This window comes from Vulpes lagopus, chromosome 2 (genome assembly GCF_018345385.1).
Source record: "Vulpes lagopus strain Blue_001 chromosome 2, ASM1834538v1, whole genome shotgun sequence".
NCBI lineage: Eukaryota > Metazoa > Chordata > Mammalia > Carnivora > Canidae > Vulpes > Vulpes lagopus.
In genome coordinates this window covers 142,577,519-142,590,833 of record NC_054825.1, presented here as the reverse complement: position 1 = coordinate 142,590,833, position 13,315 = coordinate 142,577,519, and the positions used below count along the sequence as shown (strand labels likewise).

General features: G+C 40.6%; 1 protein-coding gene and 1 long non-coding RNA gene across 3 annotated transcripts in view; one reads left to right on the top strand and one right to left on the bottom strand.

Annotated features, from left to right (window-relative positions):
* LOC121484632 overlaps positions 1 to 13,315 on the bottom strand; it is a 64,175-nt gene that overhangs the window by 16,746 nt on the left and 34,114 nt on the right. Inside the window, exon 3 of one of the 2 annotated variants that reach the window (XR_005986085.1) lies at positions 12,920 to 13,019. The exons of the other annotated variant lie outside the window; for it this stretch is intronic. This is a non-coding gene — a long non-coding RNA (uncharacterized LOC121484632). The remainder of the gene's footprint in view (positions 1 to 12,919; positions 13,020 to 13,315) is intronic. 2 annotated transcript variants of the gene reach the window in all.
* The window catches only part of GDA (guanine deaminase), an 80,970-nt gene that overhangs the window by 42,825 nt on the left and 24,830 nt on the right, over positions 1 to 13,315 (top strand). The window contains exons 4-7 of the mRNA XM_041744090.1: positions 5,854 to 5,941; positions 9,230 to 9,335; positions 11,343 to 11,370; positions 12,537 to 12,644. Coding sequence (XP_041600024.1) covers positions 5,854 to 5,941; positions 9,230 to 9,335; positions 11,343 to 11,370; positions 12,537 to 12,644 — 330 coding nt within the window. The remainder of the gene's footprint in view (positions 1 to 5,853; positions 5,942 to 9,229; positions 9,336 to 11,342; positions 11,371 to 12,536; positions 12,645 to 13,315) is intronic.

The following is a 13,315-nucleotide window of genomic DNA, read 5'->3' as shown; positions in this document are numbered from 1 at the left end:
GAGGAGTAAAAGTAAGTGCTGTCCTTTAAATGCTTAAATTATTATGTATTAATTCAGTGTAATTGTGGATCTTACTTATTTAGCATGCATCCACATGACACCAGAAAAATTGAGAAGGACTCACACGGTGCATGAAGTTGCTGGGCCATTGTGTTAATGAATTGCATTAACCGCACCAAATCTTTTTATTCTCAAAATTATTTATACCTCTCATTGTTCTAAAAAGAGCTTGAGATATCTTCAAATAACATAGTATACAATGGAAGCAAATGAGTCACCAAAGCATGGCAAAGGAAAAAAGAGAGGAAAGAAAAAATAAAACTGAGAGATAAATGTTTGCAATGGGAGTCCATGCGCTTGTTAGAATTTGTCACAAATACAGCATAAAGCTGTATTTCTAGTAGCTGACCCAGAGAGGGAAATAAATTTTGTAATTTACACTGTGTATATGATAAAGAATAAAATATTTGTTAAGGTAAAGCATTTTCATTCCTTATACTGATTTTCTTAAAAATTAGTTTCAATAATATTTTATCTAGATATATGCTCTGTTGTCAAAATGTATATTGTTAAGGTGCTATAATATTTTTTAAAAGCCTAAACATATCTTTGTTTTATGTTTAGACATTTAGAATATCTAGAAACATATATCCTCAGGCAGTACTCCATAAAGGCTGTTTCTTATATCAGAGAGCTAAGTATTTAATGTCAGTGGTACAAAATAGATTTTATTCTTACAAATATTTGCGTTGCATATGTCTGTTTCTGATTATGAGCAGATAAGCCTGCACACTTTAACAGTTGGATGTGCTGATGCTATGGTAAATCTGTATGCGTTGAGATTTGTTAACTAGAACCTGTCCCTAGGCTGACGACTGCTCATGGCAATGCAAAGGGATGCTAAAACGACAGTACATATAATGAGAACCAAGCCATTATTGTTTGTTTGTTTTTTTACTTTCTCCCTCAGGAAACAGTCCTAGATCTATACTTCAGCAAATCAAGATCTCAGAGTTTTGCACCATAGATGATAGTGATCATTTAATCTGCAAATAATTTTAAAGTATACATTAACAAACATCTCCTGAGATTATTTAGAAAAAAAAAAATCCCAGTAAAGCAAGCCTGGATGATCTGCCTTTAAACATTGCAAACTGGGTGAGAGATTACAGTTTCAAATTGGATTGGAATGAACTAAAAAGACTGGAAGGTTCAGGAATCTATATTAATTATATAGCTTGTAGTCAAGGGATTGAAGAGTGGTAAATGTACCAAGATAAACGCGTTGCAGATATTCTGGGAAATAGAATGAATATGCTTACTCTGTGGGGTTGTCAAAGATTCAGCTGATGAATCCAACTAATTCCAAAGAGGTTTCAAATCACTAAAGTACAAGGCGAAGAGAAAGGGAACAGACCACTCTTCCTCCACTATGGCAGCCCACTGGAAATGCAAATCATCTACTCTGTGAAGAGGCCATTGCTACTGGCCTTGAAGTTTGTAGTCACCCTATGTTTGATGTCTATTTTGAGCTCAAAAAGCTTAGTCTGAAAACTCTTCTTGTCAAGAATTGAAGGTTGAGGAACAATTGAGAAACACACCTACAGTCTGATGTTGGTCTTATTAGATTCTGATAAATGGGAAAAATACAAACCTGTCACTAATGGATGAGTCCTCTTGAAAGCTTTTTATGAAGAATTAGGGTGGAATTGAGTCCAGGATGCCCAAATATAGAACAAATGAAGAAGGAAAGTGACTGCATTCCTCTTCAGTAAGGTTTTATAGCCAGATTCATTTCTTTCAGTTATATTAGTCGCACACATGTAGCTGATGTGTTAAATGGGCTGAACTCAGTGGGAACCAGTAAGAGTAGCTCAGGGGTTCTTTCCTTTCTTCGATCTCTCCTTCCTTTTCCTTTTTTTCTCTGTGGTTTCTCTCTGTCCTGTTCTTTAACTATAACTTGGGCCAATCCTTGAACTTTCTAGTTCCTTCTAGTCCAATTTCAAAGTGCAGTTTCTCAACTAGTGAAAGCTTCTCCCCTCCCTCCCCCTACCCCCATCAGAGGGAGGACTTACTGTGAGTGTCTCTGTGGCACTTCCATTATCCTTCTTGCTAAAGGGCTGACACTTTCCATTTTGAGTTTATCTTCAAGCCAAGATTTTAGAACGTTATGTAATATTTTGAGAACTTAGAAAATGTTAGATTATACTTCCATTTTAATTTTGAGTTCATTTTATTCTGGTATGTGTAGGCAACTTGCGTGATTATTTTTCTTGGGATTTTGTTCGCTTTATTTTATGACCTGATCAAAAGGTCAATTTTTATGATTTTTCTGCCCAGTTTCTAAAAGATTGTGTGTTCCCTGTCAATATGACATTTTAATGTCTCTATTAGATTGTTAAGAGTGTTAGACAAGTCTTCTACCATTTTTCAATATATCCTCCAACAAGACAAGAACCTTATGTATATTCCCTTCTTCATCCATACCTCTTACCACATCATATGTTCTATCATCTGAGGTTTGGTTCTAGTTTATTTTTTTCACCATCTACACTTAATTTAAAATAAGCTTTAGGAGTCCCTAGGGGCACAGTTAGTTAGGTGTCTGACTCATGCTTTTGGCTCAGGCCATGATCTCAGGTCGTGAGAGCAAACCCCAGGTCAGGCTCTGTGCTCAGCAGGGAGTCTGCTGAAGAGTCCCTGTCTCTGTGCTGCTCCCTCCCACTCTCCCTTTCTCTTTCACTCAATCAAATAAATAAATAAATCTTTTAAAAAAGATTTTATTTATTCATGAGAGACACAGGCAGAGAGAGAAGCAGGCTCCATGCAGGGAGCCAGATGCTGTACTCTATCCCTGGACTCCAGGATCACACCCTGGGCTAAAGACAGGTGCTAAACCACTGAGCCACCCAGGGATCCCCTAAATAAATCTTTATAATAGAATAAGCTTTAACTTTAAATTTTAATTCCACTTTATTTTTCAACATCTGTATTTAATTTAACAATGAGCTTTTTCTTTTGCTACTTGGATCCCTGTCTTCTTTTGTATTCATTGTCTTAAAATATTAGCCTCTGATAATCATTTCCAATAAGGTAGGTAATAAACCTTCTAAATCCTTGAATTACTGAAAATGGTTTTACTTTGTTCCCTCAAATGATGTGCTTTAGCAGTAGAGAGAATTCCATTTGAAATTATTTGTTCATCAGCATCCAATGTGCTGGTGTCACTCTTACTCTCATTCCTTTCTGGCTACTTTGCTGGCCTTCAAGGTTTTCTCTTCATTCTTCACATTCTGTGATTTCATTATAGACTTTTTTTTCAGTTCATTCTTTTAAATATGTAGTTCTTTCAATATGAGAACTCCTGTCTTCCATCTGAGAAATTTCTCTCTCTCTCTTTCCTCCTCCATTCCCATATATTCTTCCCTCCAGTCTACATTTTTCTCTTGATAACTCTTGTTAGAAAAATATGGAAACATCTGTATATACTTTAGTGTCTCTTTCATGCTACATTAGTAGAGAATGCTGTGGCCTAATTTTACAAATCATTAATTCACTCTTAACTGTTGCAATAGCCTGTTTCTCTTTCAAGGGTACAATGTCCTGTTCTCTTCATCTAAGGCTGCTAATTTTAGTTCATTTTATGTCTCTTGTTGCTTTGTAATTCTGCTTCCTCAGGGGTTCATTCAACAATTATTTCCTCGGCACACCGTGGAATTTAGGCATTTTTCTGGTTGCTGGAGATGGAATTCAATATCTCTGTCATGATACTAGTAGCCTTTTTCCTGAATTTGTGATTCTGATGGAGGGTTTATCCTTATCTGTAACTGTCAGGCTCTAAACAACTCCAGCAGCCAGACATGTGTTATTTCATGTACAAAGTATCTTAAACAATCTTAAAAGATTGACATAAAGTCCAGATTTCCCAGTTCTCCCAACCTTTAGGACTAACTAATGTCACTGGGCTCTCACTTGTTTTTTTCAACAATTGGTTTAAGCTGAGTAGTGGCTGTTAAACTAGGGCATGTTCTTCCCTATTATCTTAAATGTGAAGTATTTTTTCCCCTGAAAGATTCTTTTTAAATTTGTCCTACAATCCTTTTATTGACTTTTAAATTTCATTTATAAAAAGCTTTACTGTCAGCTCTTCTCTGATTTTCATAGCATTCTGTTCTTGTTTTGTGAATGCAGTATATTCTTTTATTTAATTGAGAATGTTAATCATAATTTTTAAAAGATATTTATTTCTTTTTATTTTTTTAAAAGATTTTATTTATTTATTCATGACAGAGAGAGAGAGAGAGAGAGAGAGAGAGAGACAGACAGACAGGCAGAGGGAGAAGCAGGCTTCATGCAGGGAGTCTGACCTGGGACTCGATTCCAGGTCTCCAGGATCACACCCTGGCTGAAGGTGGCACCAAACTGCTGGGCCACTGGGGCTGCCCTCTTTTTATTTTATTGAAAGTGTACATGTGAGTTGGGGAAGGACAGAGGGAGAAGGATATGGAGAGAAGTAGACTACCCACTGAGCACAGAGTCTGACTCAGGGCTCAATCCCACAACACTGAGCTCATAACATGAACTGAAATCAAGAGTCTGATGCTTAACCAACTGAGCCACCCAGGTGCCCCCATAGATTTATTTTTAATCAAGCACCCTTCTTGCCTTATGGATTGCCTCTTTCCTCTGAGATATTTTTCCAGATTCTTTTTTCCTCCTTCTCTTTTTTATACGAACTTTCCTCCAATGTCTGTTGAACCTTAAACATATTTTTTGTACTTAAGTGTGATGCTCTAAAATGCTGATTGGAAGTCTAGATGGGAGTATCACTTACTGACTAGTGAACTTCATTATAGGATGAAAAGTGAAGGCAATAAACAGCCTTTTCAACTATGGGCCCCAAATGCTATTTGAGGATATCTTCCTTCTACAGCCATTCTTCTCTAGGAAAGAGTTCCTCAGTCCTGCTAGGAGTGGTGGGAGTTGCATATGTGGCATTTTGAGGAAAGTGACCAAGGATTCAGAGGGTCAACCAGATTATCCACTTAAAATTCTTTTCAGTCTCTGCTGTACCTTGCCATATTGGGTGCCTAGTTTCCAATACTACTCCTTTTCTGCAAGAGCGGACCTCTCCTGCAAGAATCAGGTTGGGGTGGTTGGCTGATTTCAACAAAGACGAGGAGGATCCTGCCAGGGTTTAATCATCTGTATACAGACTGTCAGCCAATTTTCTGTTAACAGCTCTTTGCTTCTTTTTCCCCTTATAAAGTCACTTCCGGATTCTCATCCATGTCTTTTTTGTCTTCTAAGAACATGTAGAAATGTTTTCTCTGCTCATGTCTCTTTCTTGTGGGTTAATACGTTTTATCCTCCTTTACTGTTAGTTTACTGGAAATTTGCTAAGGAAGGGAGATAAATACATGTGACTAATCTGCCAGGTTGAACTAGAAATCTGGCTGAATAATTTTGCCCTCTTCTATCTAGATGGAAAAATATCATTATTCATCTCTTGATGCAATAAAGTTTGGATATCCTTAAATAATTCTAAAAAGCAAGGAATTAATTAGTATTACATTTTGTGAATTCTGCAACACAGAACGGTGTGAAATCTAGGAAATCAGAAGTACCAGCTTCTTCTCCAGCTCACACTTTCGGAATATAAATACTTTTGCCATTTACCTTAACTGTTTTTCTTTTTTTTTTTTTTTTTCCTTAACTGTTTTTCATATCAAGATGGCATCCCTTTAAGTAAAAACATTTTAAAATTAAAAACTAGAATTCTATTTTCATCTTTATTTGCCATGTGACTTTTCTGGGCACACGCGATTCATGGTTTTTGTGATTTATTTTTAGAGGAGAACACTAAAGAATGGAACAACCACAGCTTGTTACTTTGGAACAATTCACACTGACTCATCTCTGCTCCTTGCAGAAATCGCAGGTGAGGAAATGAAACCATGATTTATGGACACATCAAGCCAAGACAGTCAGACCATGCCCAGCAATGACTGATACATGTGGGCTGTACTGCCTTTTAATTGCTAGATTTTGAGTGCTGCACTTCTTGCAAGTAATTAGGTGTTTGTATATAGCCTTTGAATGTTTTTTATTGTGTAAGTAATATGATTATTTACTTATGGTTTTGATTCCAGAATGATGTGTATGGGTCTGAATTTTGTAGATTAATTTAGGGCGTTTACTAATTCTCACGGTGGCAACAGTTTAATGTATTATAATCTGCAGGCATGTCTTGGCTGTTGGCTAGACTTAGAACACTGTGCTAGATGATGGGAACACAATGAAATAGAACATAGTCTCTGCCCTTGAGGAGCCAGACAGGATTAACCAATTAATAACCACATGCCTTGATTAATAACTGTACTAACCGCTGCTTTGCTCTTGCTAGATGCCTGGCTTTGCACAAAGCATTCTATATGGATTATCTCAGCTCAGTTGCAAACAGTCTTTAGAAGTAGTTGTTAATGTCCTCGCGTTATAGATGGATAAACTGATACCCAGAGGCCATAACATGCCCAAGTCACACAGCTAGTAAGCAGATATGAGATTGGCTTTAGATTAGTAATTCCAGGGGGCACCTGGGTGGCTCAGGTTGTGATAGATCCCAGGGTCCTGGGATTGAGTCTCACATCAGGCTCCCCACAGGGAGCCTGCTTCTCCCTCTTCCTATGTCTCTGCCTCTGTGTGTCTCTCATGAAGAAAAAAATAAAATCTTAAAAAAAAAGATGAGTAATTCCAAAATTTGTATCTTGCACAGTGCCCAGAACATAGCAGATGATCAGTAAGTACCATTGGCTGATGTGCTGGTACTTCTGCTTTTTAGCCAAAGTAGTTTCAGCCAGAGGCTTAAAGGGGAGCACTGAAAATATATATTGCTATTTTTGGGTGAGATAGAGGAAACTCAGAATTGGATCAACTGGAAAGAATTCATAGAGGAGGACTTTAAACGGCGCATTACAGGGACATCAAATGGGGATAGAGGAGAGTATCTTCCCAACAGGGGAAATGACATGGACAAAGGTGTGGTGACAGGGAAATCCATAGTGATACAATTGTGGACAGGTTCAAATATGCATCAGATACTCAAAGATTTTGAGCCAGATGAGGTATGTGATAAAGGTGGTGTTTCAGGGAGGAGTAACTAATGGCTAGGTATTACAACGAATTACAGGGGAAAGAGAGAGGCAAAAAGACTACTGCAAGACTCCTAGGACAGAGGCAGAGACATTGTACACAAAATTAATATCGCCCCACGTAGCTTCAACTTTCTAGCTGAAATAAAACTTCTGTAGCATCTCTAATGAGGAATAGGTTCCGGAAGTGCTGAGCGCTACTAGTAGTTCTAAATCAGATTCCCCACTGATGGCAATAATTGGCATTGCTACAGATAAGACGAGCAGCAGTATCTTTTCTAAGCTCTGCGTGCCAGACCCTTTATATACATTATTGAGTGTATTCCTCATAACCCTACACGTAACAGAAGACATTGGGCACATACAAGTTTAGACCGTAATCAGATATTATCACTGAGTCCTTAGTAATCCAAGGAATAATGAGTCAATAAAAGACCTTTATATCTTACAGAATTTAGTGTGGTTTTGTTGCCATTGTTATTGTTCTTAAATGGTGTGATGATCTCACTTGACATTCTCACTTGTGTCTTCATAATGATTTAGCGAAGCAGGCTCCATGCACCGGGAGCGAAGCAGGCTCCATGCACCGGGAGCGAAGCAGGCTCCATGCACCGGGAGCGAAGCAGGCTCCATGCACCGGGAGCGAAGCAGGCTCCATGCACCGGGAGCGAAGCAGGCTCCATGCACCGGGAGCGAAGCAGGCTCCATGCACCGGGAGCGAAGCAGGCTCCATGCACCGGGAGCGAAGCAGGCTCCATGCACCGGGAGCGAAGCAGGCTCCATGCACCGGGAGCGAAGCAGGCTCCATGCACCGGGAGCGAAGCAGGCTCCATGCACCGGGAGCGAAGCAGGCTCCATGCACCGGGAGCGAAGCAGGCTCCATGCACCGGGAGCGAAGCAGGCTCCATGCACCGGGAGCGAAGCAGGCTCCATGCACCGGGAGCGAAGCAGGCTCCATGCACCGGGAGCGAAGCAGGCTCCATGCACCGGGAGCGAAGCAGGCTCCATGCACCGGGAGCGAAGCAGGCTCCATGCACCGGGAATGATTTACCACTTCCTTCTCTTTTATAGATGGGAGGCTTCTCCTATCCATTGAATTGCTTTAAGTGTATGTGGTCTGCGCATCAGATTACTTTTGGTTGTGGGGTCATCCTCTCATCTGAGGTCATGAGCTTTTGTTAATGCTCTTTTTAGATTACATTGGGATAAAATAGTGAAAGGGATTATAGGGAAAAGGAGAGAAAATGGGAAAAATCAGAGAAGGTGACAAAACATGAGAGACTCCTAACTCTGGGAAACGAACGAGGGGGAGTGGAAGGGGAGGTGGGTGGGGGGATGGGGTGACTGGGTGACAGGCATTGAGGGGGGCACTTGATGGGATGGGCACTGGGGGTTATATTATATGTTGGCAAATCGAACTCCAATAAAAATATACATAAAAAATAAATAAAATAATATTACATTGAGATAGTCTATGAATCCCAAAAGTACTTTATCGACATTTCTTTAATGGCTTTTCCATAGTCCCTTGAGGATTTTGATTTGACTAGGAATTGTGTTGTATGGCATTCAACATTCCAAGAGATGTAGAAGAGCATTCTTCCATTGTAAATCTTCCCCAGGACCTAACCTATCCTGATGCAAGTTTTAGAAGCCCAACTTTTTTTTTTTTTTTTTTTTAAATTTTTTTATTTATTTATGATAGTCACAGAGAGAGAGAGAGAGAGAGGCAGAGACACAGGCAGAGGGATAACATTATTGAGTGTATTCCTCATAACCCTACACGTAACAGAAGACATTGGGCACATACAAGTTTAGACCGTAATCAGATATTATCACTGAGTCCTTAGTAATCCAAGGAATAATGAGTCAATAAAAGACCTTTATATCTTACAGAATTTAGTGTGGTTTTGTTGCCATTGTTATTGTTCTTAAATGGTGTGATGATCTCACTTGACATTCTCACTTGTGTCTTCATAATGATTTTAATTTAAATGTGTTTCCTATTTCCAAAAGACAAATAGTCTTTTGGGGAGAAGACAACCTGACTTCGGATTCTGTTTGTGTGTGCCTCACAGATAAATTTGGGCAGCGGGCATTTGTGGGCAAAGTCTGCATGGATATGAATGCCACTGTTCCAGAATACAAGGAAACCACTGAGGCATCAATCAAGGAAACAGAGAGGTACATTTGTCCTGATTTATCTGGTGGGAGATCCCTCTGAGGCACTGATGGAGTTAGAGATGGGGAGCAGTAACCTCTGTGGACCAGGAAGATATGCACATATGTCACTGTGTGGGTCTGCCTTCGTTTATGCAGTTGGTCTGCTCCTAAAGAGTCGCGTGTCAATACTATTTTGAAGCCTCTGGGAATTTGCTATAGGAGTTTTAGGGCCAATCCCCTTGTGAAATGAACTATTCTTTTTAAAAGTTAATGATTTACCACTTCCCTCTTCTCTTTTATAGATGGGAGGCTTCTCCTATCCATTGAATTGCTTTAAGTGTATGTGGTCTGCGCATCAGATTACTTTTGGTTGTGGGGTCATCCTCTCATCTGAGGTCATGAGCTTTTGTTAATGCTCTTTTTAGATTACATTGGGATAAAATAGTGAAAGGGATTATAGGGAGAGAAAGAAATCAGAGAAGGTGACAAAACATGAGAGACTCCTAACTCTGGGAAACGAACGAGGGGGAGTGGAAGGGGAGGTGGGTGGGGGGATGGGGTGACTGGGTGACAGGCATTGAGGGGAGGCACTTGATGGGATGGGCACTGGGGGTTATATTATATGTTGGCAAATCGAACTCCAATAAAAATATACATAAAAAATAAATAAAATAATATTACATTGAGATAGTCTATGAATCCCAAAAGTACTTTATCGACATTTCTTTAATGGCTTTTCCATAGTCCCTTGAGGATTTTGATTTGACTAGGAATTGTGTTGTATGGCATTCAACATTCCAAGAGATGTAGAAGAGCATTCTTCCATTGTAAATCTTCCCCAGGACCCATGCACCGGGAGCGAAGCAGGCTCCATGCACCGGGAGCCCGACGTGGGATTCGATCCCGGGTCTCCAGGATCGCGCCCCGGGGCAAAGGCAGGCGCCAAACCGCTGCGCCACCCAGGGATCCCGAAGCCCAACTTTTCTACAGTTCCAAACATCCTCCACCTTAAATGTGTCCTCTGAAAAAGGGTGGCTTAGGAACTGCCACCAGCTCACAGAAAGGGCAAAGTGAGCACCTTCGTCTTATCATTGGCCACATGCTGAACTTTTTTACGGGTGTCGGTGTGTGGTCATACTAAACCTTAATCTGCATTTTATTCTGAAACAAAGGAGTACCAGAAGGCAGAAAGGTAGCTAGTAAAATTTTTCAGTCAGGGTACAAATAGCTGTTTCATGGACCCTACAGAAACTACCATCACTGATTGCCACCCCTGTCCTGTCTAGCCCCATTTCCTCCACCCTTTCCATTTTACAGCACCTCGGGCTTATTCTGTGTCTGTCTTACCCCAACATCTGTGCCCAGGAGGACTCAGCCTTTGAAAATAAATGATGAGGGATACCTAGGTGGCTCAGTTGGTTAAGCATCTGCCTTTGGACCATGTCATGGTCCTGGGGTCCTGGGATCAAGCCCTGCGTTGGGCTCTCTGCTGGGCAGGGAGTCTGCTTCTCCCTCTCCCTCTGCGTGCCAGTCTGCTTGCTTCTGCTCTCTCTCTGTCAAATAAATAAAATTTTTAAAAAAGAAAAGAAAGGAAATGATGATACTGTGTGAGAAGTAGCTCTCACTCTGTAAAGGAGGAGAGAGCCCTGTGGCTTCTAAATGTCTCCAGGTGCATAGGATTCCAAGACTCTAAATATGCCTGGAGCATGACACCCTGAAATGTTCCCCCAAATAGAGCTTAAGCCAGTAGAATGGCTTGAGTGCTATGGGAATACTCATGAACAGCTCAGCTGATGTTAGATGATAAAATTGCATCTCCCTGTGATTTTGCACTCTGTCTCTCTGGATGCAAATGAGAAAGCAGAGTAATTACTACTTGTTAATCCTTAATTAGTGGTGGTGAAACACGTATAGCGTCAGAAGGGTTTGCATGGATATGAAGACATGTAGGTATCACATTTTCCTCCTTTTAAAAAAACTACTTAAAATCCAAAATTTTATATCTTCCCATTTGTTGCTTTATTTCAGATTTGTGTCAAGAATGCTCCAAAAGAACGTAAGTAAGCTTGTTCCCCACTTGGTTTTGGATTGCTATTGTGTTATTTGTAAGATTTGTTATTAAGTTGTTTGGTAAAGATTAGTCTGTGTACATTTGGCTTACTCCATGCAGGCAGAAATGTTTTCCCAGAGCTTTTAGATTGTTTTTACAGTGGACCCTCAACTCAGTTCTGTGAGGTCAGCCTTTTTTTGTCTTCTCGATGGCTTTCCCTTCCTCTCTTCTGGAACCTTCTAAATACACAGGACTGGCCCAGGGGGAGGTGGGAGAGGGCTTCAGGGATATGGACAGATTGATAGCAACTGGAAGTTGGTTATATCAACATTGACTCTGGCCTCTTGGATTCCCTGATCTGGTCTGAAGCATGGGTAGTGTCCTGATGCCCCAGTCATTGGCCACCTTGGACCCTAATGTTTGGTATGTCACATGGCCTGCAGACCCTCAGCCACACACTCCTCTTTGCAGTGTCCTGGCATTGGTGAGCCTGTGGAGGCAGTGCTGTTTCCTGCCTCTGCCGCCAGCAGACTGGACCGTAGCTCCATTGTGCAATCTCTTAGACGGGCAAGCCAGACTCTCCCCTTACCAACTTTTGAGGGCTGATTGGAAACCATAAAAACCCCATTACTTTCAATCTCATCTTGGGAGATCAGATGGAGCTTTGTGGTTCCACATCCTCACCACTCCCCTTGGAGCCCTTCCCACCTGTTCAGCCTTCACCCTGGGTGACATCAGAGCCAGTGCTGCCACTAAACGTCCTGAGGGAGGCCATGGCCAGCACGCCTCCCCAAGATGTAGTTGGGGAAGGGGCCACCGCTTAACTTTTAGTTTCCCATAGCAGTCTCCTTTAGAAGTTCTTCTGCTTCCCATTTTTCTTCTTGGAGGCCACCAAGTCAAGGCCTCATCTGAGCCTTCATGTGGATGTAGGACTGGGGGTATCTGTCATTTGAGACAAGATCTTCTGTTGAACTTGGTGCTAGTCTCTCTGTTGTCCTTAGCCATGAGCTGTTTCCATGAAACCCACTACTTCCACCCACTCTTAGAATGAGGGACTATCACCCAAAATGAAGACATAAAATTATCACGTTGTATGATATGCATGTTGAGGTATGCCATGCATTCATGATATCCATAGTTTCCTTACCAATTTTTTAAATTATTATTTTCAGTATTCTAGAGTGAAGCCCATAGTGACACCACGTTTTTCTCTTTCCTGCACTGACACCTTATTGAATAAACTAGGAAGCATCGCGAAGATCCATAATTTGCATATTCAGGTGGGTGTTTTTCTCCTATACATGCCTCTGTCAACACCGGCAAGACTTCTCAGTACCCTAAATTCTGTTGGTAATCTCCAGTTCTTCTCCTGAGATCTTCTAGAGAAATAGCATCAAACGACAGGAAGGGCTCTTACAGACATCACCTAAATCTGCATCTTTAATTTCCCAGATAAGAAACTTCAACTTCCTTTTACCCTCGATTTTCTTTGATCAAGCATGGAGAGACAAGGACATCATATGTAACCAAGCCAGATCAATGAGACACTGCTTACCTGTTCTCTGTAGGATAAATTTAATTCATTTCTTTCCCACTTTTCTCTTTTATTTGATCCTTTTCTCAGTATTCTAGGCCTTCATTTTTGGAGGAACCACCTATTATTTGAGAAGCAAAAAGAACCTAATTTCTACCTTACAAAAATGCATTTAACAGCCCTTTTGTTCTGAGTTTCTTAATTTAAAATCAGGAACAAAAAAGTGTATCTTACTTTGTCACTAAATGGTTGCAATTTAGGAATAAAGCACTTTTTTGAAGCTTTCAGCTGGGTTAAAATTGGGATTTGCAAGCTCCCCTTCCCCCGTCCAAGCTTCATTACAGACTGCACTAAAATTTTCCCCCTTAAGAGTTGACTATCTTATAACAAAGGGCAAGTTAGGGAAAAGGCAACACA